At 38.2% G+C, this 7,859-nt stretch overlaps 2 protein-coding genes across 2 annotated transcripts; both read left to right on the forward strand.

Moving 5' to 3' along the window:
• Positions 1-34: 34 nt before the first annotated feature.
• On the forward strand, positions 35-1,072 carry LOC120859478 (trace amine-associated receptor 6-like). The gene has a single exon (XM_040235573.1). It carries the CDS (start codon positions 35-37, stop codon positions 1,070-1,072), a length of 1,038 nt encoding a protein of 345 aa, XP_040091507.1.
• Positions 1,073-7,272: 6,200 nt separating this feature from the next.
• LOC120859477 (trace amine-associated receptor 7a-like) lies at positions 7,273-7,851 on the forward strand (the record flags this gene model as incomplete). Its single annotated transcript, XM_040235572.1, has 1 exon — positions 7,273-7,851. A coding segment is annotated over exon 1 (579 nt), but the record flags the coding sequence as incomplete, so codon positions are not given.
• Positions 7,852-7,859: the final 8 nt, after the last annotated feature.

A 7,859-nucleotide genomic window follows, 5' to 3' on the forward strand; every position in this document is an offset into this window, starting at 1 on the left:
AAGGACAGAATTCTTTGAGTGTAAAGGACAGATCATGAGCAGCAACTCGTCTCCCACTGCAGCTGTGCAGCTCTGCTACGAGCACCTGAGTGGATCCTGTGTGAAAACCCCCTACTCACCTGCATCCCGCGTGATTCTGTATATGGTGTATGGCTTTGGGGCTGTCCTGGCCGTGTTTGGAAACCTCCTGGTGATGACTGCCATCCTTCATTTCAAGCAGCTGCACTCACCAACCAATTTTCTCATCGCCTCTCTGGCCTGTGCAGACTTTCTGGTGGGACTGACTGTGATGCCCTTCAGCATGGTCAGGTCCGTGGAGAGCTGCTGGTACTTTGGGCGAACTTTCTGCACTTTTCACACATGCTTTGATGCAGCATTCTGTTACTCTTCTCTCTTCCACCTGTCCTTCATCTCCATCGACAGGTACATTGCTGTTACTGACCCTCTGGTCTATCCCACCAAGTTCACGGTGTCTGTGTCAGGGATATGCATCAGCATCGCCTGGATCCTGCCCATTACTTACAGTGGTGCCATGTTCTACACGGGTGCCAATGAGAATGGGCTAGAGGAACTGTCTAGTGCACTCAACTGTGTAGGAGGCTGTCAGATGGTTGTAAATCAAAACTGGGTATTGATAGATTTTCTGTCCTTCTTTATACCTACCCTTGTCATGATAATTCTCTACAGTAATATTTTTCTTGTGGCCAGACAACAGGCTAAAAAGATTGAAAATACTGGTAGCAAAACAGAGTCATCCTCAGACAGTTACAAATCCAGAGTAGCCAAGAGAGAGAGAAAAGCAGCTAAAACCCTGGGTATCACGGTCATAGCATTCATGATTTCATGGTTACCATACAGTATTGACTCATTAATTGATGCCTTTATGGGCTTTATAACCCCGGCCTATATTTATGAGATTTGCTGTTGGTGTGCTTATTACAACTCAGCCATGAACCCCTTGATCTATGCTTTATTTTACCCTTGGTTTAGGAAAGCCATCAAAGTCATTGTGAGTGGTCAGGTTTTCAAGGATAGTTCTGGGAGCATGAATTTATTCTCTGAACAAATGTAAGCCATTGGGTTGAGGAGGTTGATGATATCTTTACCTTTTCCAAATGAAATGAGTTTTAGAAAATCAAGTAAGACTTTTCATGAAAGAAAACAAATGGCTTTTTCAGTTTAACTGGATACGCCCTTGTATTTCAGTCTTATTAGGATGTGCACGTCCCTTTGCTTCTCCAAAATATTTATTTGACTGCTGCTGCTGCTGCTGCCAAGTCGCTTCAGTGGTGTCCGACTCTGTGCAACCCCACAGACGGCAGCCCACCAGGCTCCGCTGTCCCTGGGATTCTCCAGGCAAGAACCCTGGAGTGGGTTGCCATTTCCTTCTCCAATTGTAAATGTTAACTCCCTTATTTGTTAACTACTGCAGAACTCACAGTAGCCCACTCTCTGCAGACAGTCCACTCCCCCGCCCCACACACCTTTTTATTCCATTAACCATTCCTTTTGTATCCTGTAAACATTCAGTCGTCTCTGATCTCCTTTGTCTTTCTTTTACAAAGTGGTCTACTTATTTCCAGCTCCTCAGAAATTTCTCTGTGATTAACTTTCACAAGGTTGTTGCCTCCCCCCGCCCCTATTGTCTGCTTAGCTCATATTCCCAGGAAACTTTTGGGTTTCAGTTAAATCTATTATGCTTAAGGTCTGCACTGGTGTCTGTCTGAGAAATTGACTCCAGCATCTTCTGTATCCTGTCTCTGGCCTACAGTGGTGCCAAATTGTACACAGATGCCAAAGATGATAGGATGGAGGGATAAGTAACTGCCCTCTGCTTGATAAGTGATTGTCAACTTGTTTAAACCAGTTCTGCATATTGGCAGGATTTCTATTGTTTTTCACACCTGGCTTTGTTAAGATTCTTCAGTACAGAAATACTATTCTTGTGATTGGAAAACAGAATAAAAAGATTTAAACATTACTAGAAAGTAAAATTGTTACCAGAGAATTGCAAGAACAGAGTGGCTAAGACACAGAGAAAAGTGGCTAAAACCCTGGACATCACAGCTTAGTATTTTTGGTCTCATGATTTCTCAATGTAATCGATTCATTCATTGATTCTTTTTTGAGTTTCATAGCATTTAATATGCTTATGAGATATTTTGCTCATTCAGTTACTATAACTGGCTCTAAATCCTTTGATTTATGCCTCATTTTCCTTTGGTTTAAAAGAGTAATAGGACTTATTAAACTGGAAATATTAAAGGACATTTCATCAATCAAAACTAAATTCTAAAACAAGTTTCATAGTGATGATTTGAAAAATTTAACAGTGACCTAGTGATATATTGAAAAATTCTAAATAATTGTTATATGAAATATAGTGCTTGAAAATGATCCACTAAACTGGGGAGGAAAAACAGTACCTCAATTTCAGCAGCATCAGTTTATACTGTTATTTTTTGAGAAGTGAACATCCTTTGAACATTTGACAAAAACATATCACTTACTAGTGGTTGACACAGTGGTCGTAATTTCTAGTTTCCTCGCATCTTTACACTGTCCTGCTCTATCAGTTGTTATTTTTCTCTTTCAAGTCCCTGTTATTCTTTTACCTTTCCTACCAAGCTTAACTTTTTCTTTTTTCATTTTCAAATGTTTCTTCCAAGTTCTCTGTGAATGTCTTTCTGTGAACTCAGTTTCAGTTCAGTTCAGTCGCTCAGTCGTGCCCGACTGTTTGCAACCCCAGAACTCAGTTTAGTTTGCTTTTATTTTTAGCAAATTGATTCTTGGGGTCCAGTCTTTCTGGAGCTCCTAAAGATCTCTGAGCCATATCCATCAGCTAGTACAGATCCAGGATGAGATTCATATTTTATATTTTAGGAGATATTTTGTAAAGGTAGGAATACCCATGAGCAATATGTGTACTGTAATAGTAGTTTATTTTATGTAACAATTTTCTCATTTCATGAAGTTTGTTGCTTTTACCTTCCAGCTCATGATGGAGGGCAATTGTCTTTTATTTTTCCCCCTATAAGTACTATTTGGAGTTTATAGTTACTCATGATAAAAATAACACTACTATTTATGTTATTGAAAAATGGATAATTTAGAAATGTTAATGTGGTATAAAACTTTTTGGAAAAACTCTTAATGATCTTGCTTCATGTATTTTATGAAATCAAAACTGATTTATCTGAGATATTAAAAAACTAGAAGAAAACATAGTTTTTATAATTTATTGGTGGAATCATGACAGAATATAGATTCATGCACTAAATTTAAATTTTTCAACTTCAAAGTGAAAGAAAGGCACGTTAAAGAAATACAAACTTGGAAAAGCTATTAGCAGCAAACAGGATGAAGTATTAGTAGATTTAAAAATATAAAAAGAATTTACAAAACATTAAGATGGAGTTGAATATGCCACTAAACATAAACACGAAATTTTACAGAGGTATGGTTAATAAATACATTAAAATGTCAAATGTACACATAATTTTAAAATTAATTAAAATCTTACAGTTTGTGTCTCATATTTGACAACACTGGATCATTAATAGCAGATTAATCAGAGTATGAGAAGTTGAGTACTCTGCTGAAAGTTGAGCGCTTTCATAAACTACTACGAAAAACATAATGTAGCATTTTCTTTTAGAGGGGAATTAAGATATTTATGTAAAATTTCAAATCACACATGTCACATGCCTCTGTAGTTCTGTTTCTGGCAAACAAGCATATGAAGAGAGTCAGGCAAGGAAGGAAATGTGACAAGGACAGTCATTGTATATCTCCCCATTGCTAATTACAATAGACTAGGATTCATATGGTGTAAATTAAATGCTCTACCTTTGAAATGAGATGTTATGAAACCATTAAAAAGCACAACTGACTATTAAAAATAGCAATTGACAAGGAAAGAAAACCTCAATATACTTTTTTGACTAAAATCAAAAGAAAACAAAAGCTAAAAATCTGACCTAAATTATAAAGCAACGTATAATAGGCCCCCATATTACACTTTTACAAAATGTACCTTTGTGTATAATAGACAGTGTCTGTGTATGGGGGGATTTACTTTGTAATTTATCTTTAAAATGTTAATGTTTGTGATAAAATAAATATATTAAAATTGATGTTAACAATGCACATCTCTATTTTTCTCTAAGCATTGAAGTTAGTTTTATCTGTGTGCTTGCTTGTTTTATTTTGGTGGACTAACATTTGGGCATATATCTTTGGTATATTTTTGTCTTATCTAATGAAACTAAATTGTAGGTACATTGGTATATTTTAGAAATTGCATCTTAAAGAGATTTAAGTATCTCAGGATTTATATCTTAATATTTTAAAAGTATTTTTAATGGTTTCTTTCAGTAGATCTTTAATGCTCTGACTCTTCTCTGTATTAATTATGTGCTGTACTCAAGAGCGATGGAAGCTACCAAGAGTTATGTTTCCATGTTCCTCTTGTGCTTTATTTCTACTCTTTAGGTCATTTTTGAAAAGTGATAAACATGCACAGTAGATGTGTTGAATAGATGCACATATTTTTGAGAGACGACATAACCTCCCAGCGGGGCTGGAAGGAGCCCTCAGGGAAGGCGAAGATGCTGCCAAGTCAGCTCCTTAGAGGTAGGAAAACGCATTCTGCAATAGACAGACCTCAAAAAACACCCACGGATACTGTGAGACTGAGCTTTCTGAACATGGATGCCACTCTGGGGATAAAGGAGCAGAATCCCTATATTTATTGAGATTTTTTTTTTCTTGTACCAGGTGCAGTGTGAGGCTCTAAGTAGATTTAAGAGTATTGCAGAAAAACATAAATCCTATCTAGCATCCCTGAGCAGGTGAAGTGAAGATTTTTATCTGTCACCACGGGTATTTCATGTCCTCTCTCTTCCTAACCCTTCATCTCTGCAGAAATCCAAATAGCTTGGCAAAATGAGGGAGGTGGGGTCAGGTTGTGCGCAGGTCTCCTTGAGTTCACGCCGGTCCCCACACTGCGCCTGCTCTACAGCCGCTCTCAGCCTTGCGAATGCGTCCCTCCCCCATCTCGGAGCCTCGAAACACACTGCGCTCTCGGCCTGGAAAACCCCTGTCTGTTTTTACCTTAAATATCTCCTGGATCCTCTCGACCTATATTTAAAGTTACCTTCTTGGTAAAATTACCTGTGAATACAATTCCCTTGCTTCATTGTGATGACCACTGAACTCTTTATCGGAGCCATCACCACATTGAGTTGTCATTACTTGTCCACGTTAGCCTCTCACATAGAGTTAAGAGAAGTAAAATAAATATAATGGATAAGCTCTAATGTATTTAAAAATCCTATAAGGTGATAGGCAATCCGCCAGGAGGAAGGAAAGATTTCAAGCAAACTGAAACACTCATAGCTTGCTGGTGAGAGCATAAAATGGTCCAGCTACCTTAGAAAATGTGTACTTCCTTACAGAGTTAAACATACACTTCCCAATATGACAGTCCCAAGATGAACAGTCTAAATATCTATCAACTGGTATATGGATAAAATAACTGGAAGGCAATTGAATTCAGACAATGGAATTCCATTTAGCAATAACTTGGAATGAGCTGCAAATGTTCTCAGACATGGGTGAAACTCACAGACACTGAGCTGAGTAAAATAAGCCAGACAGAAAAGAAGACAAACTGTGTGACGTTTTTGACACAAGATTTTTAGGCCTCAGAAATTAATCCCTAGACATAGAAGGGTGATCACTGGTTCCCCAGGATAGGAGAAGGGATATGTGGGGTGAGATTAAGTATAAAAGGGCCTGAGGAGAAATACAGGATGTTGCTTCCTTTCTTGATTGTGAATACAAGGGTGGATACATTTATCATGTCATCAGTCAGTACATACTAAAAATGTAAACTTTTCAAATATTTTTTGCCTCAATATTAAAAAGCTGATTTTTCAACATAAGTATAAGTCACTGAGTGCTTCCCAGGTGGCACAGTGGTAAAGAATCTGCCTGCCAATGCAGGATAGGCAAGAGATATGGGTTTGATCCCTGGGTTGGGAAAATCTCCTGGAGTAGGAAATAGTAATCTGCTCCAGTATTATTGCCTGTAAAATTTCATGGACAGAGAAGCCTGGTAGACTACAGTCCATGGGATTGCAAAGAGTTGAACATGACTGAGCAACTGAGCACACCACATAGAAGTCACTCATCAGAAAACATTTTTTTGAAACATAAGCTGATCTATTCTAGAACATTAAAAGGAAGTGGAAATTTGTCAATGGTAAAACATGGAGCATAATATAGGAATGCTCACATTCCAAGAGTTCTTTCAACAATTTATTTTTTAAAATATCTTCCATATAGTTCCCATTACAAGGAAAATATTAGCAGGAACAATGTTTTATTTGTACTTGCACTTCCTTGGTTGTTTCATGAGGCAAACATTTTGTCCTCTACTCCTCCTCTTTTCTAAATCTGAGTTATTAAAGTTAAACCTGAAGCATTCCACTGTTTAATATAGGATTCTATTTTTTTTTCCTTTAACACAAACTGATACTGGAAGGGAGAAAGGACTTATTTGGAAGAGTTCTAGTGACATTCAACACAGAAATCATAAATGATTCTAACAAGAATGAAAAGGCAGTAACTAATAACAATAAATAATACGACTTTCAATTTCTGCTCAAAGGTTTTAAAGACTAGGCAGTATTATATTTCATGCAAAGGTCAAATGACATTAGGAAATTATAGGACATAAGCTTAGTTTACCATAAACATAATTGTTATTTAATTCTTTCTTTCTAAACACCTTGCACTTGTGGGGATTCAATCTTAAGAGCTTTGGGGATTGAAATTATGGAACTATGTTCCTGAGGGGAGAGAGTGTTTGGGGCATTATCATTGCTCTGATAAATTAGGAAAATAATGCTAATAAAATGTGGCATTCGGACATGCATCATGTAATAGTTTCTTGAAGACAAACTCTCCTCTGAAGTGAAGAACAAGGTAATGCAGGAAGTTTTTTAAAAACTTAAATAGACAGCATTTTATGTAACAATGAAAATTAACTGCTTATTCATTTAGAAGTGAATCATTTACAAGATGAGGATATGAATCACTTTCTAAACATGTAAGTAAAGATTTGCACTTACAAGGAAGCAAAGACAGAATGTGCTGGCAACCACTGACATTGTATTTATCTTTTCTTTAAGGACATTTTGAAAACTGGAATGACATCCTGGGTCACAGAGGGTGACAGGTTCCCAGGTATCAAATCGGAGAATCATGAGCAGTGTGTCTCCTTCTGCTGCAGCTGTGCAGCTCTGCTACGAGCACCTGAATGGATCCTGTGTGAAAAACCCCTACTCACCAGCTCCCCGCCTCGTCCTGTACACAGTGTTCAGCTTTGGAGCTGTGCTGGCTGTATTTGGAAATCTCCTGGTGATGATTTCCATTCTCCACTTCAAGCAGCTGCATTCTCCTACCAACTTCCTGATTGCTTCTCTGGCCTGTGCTGACTTCTTGGTGGGAGTGACTGTGATGCCCTTCAGCACAGTGAGGTCTGTGGAGAGCTGCTGGTACTTTGGGCAGCGTTATTGTCAACTCCACTCTTGTTTTGAAGGCTCATTCTGTTACGCTTCCATCTACCACTTGTGCTTTATCTCTCTGGACAGGTACATTGCCGTCACTGACCCCCTGGTCTATCCAACCAGGTTCACGGTGTCTGTTTCTGGCTTGTGTATTGCCTCCTCTTGGCTCTTTTCTATTATTTTTTCTTTTTCCCTACTTGGCACAGGAGCGAATGCAGCTGGACTGGAGGATCTAGTAAGTGCTCTCACCTGTGTGGGAGGCTGTCAAATTGCAGTGAATCA

Source organism: Oryx dammah, unplaced genomic scaffold (assembly GCF_014754425.2).
Source record: "Oryx dammah isolate SB20612 unplaced genomic scaffold, SCBI_Odam_1.1 HiC_scaffold_1189, whole genome shotgun sequence".
Taxonomy (NCBI): domain Eukaryota; kingdom Metazoa; phylum Chordata; class Mammalia; order Artiodactyla; family Bovidae; genus Oryx; species Oryx dammah.

What these genes read in the sequence shown, in the direction of transcription:
- LOC120859478 (XM_040235573.1), top strand. Translation starts at nt 35, where the DNA reads ATGAGCAGCAACTCGTCTCCCACTGCAGCTGTGCAGCTCTGCTACGAG.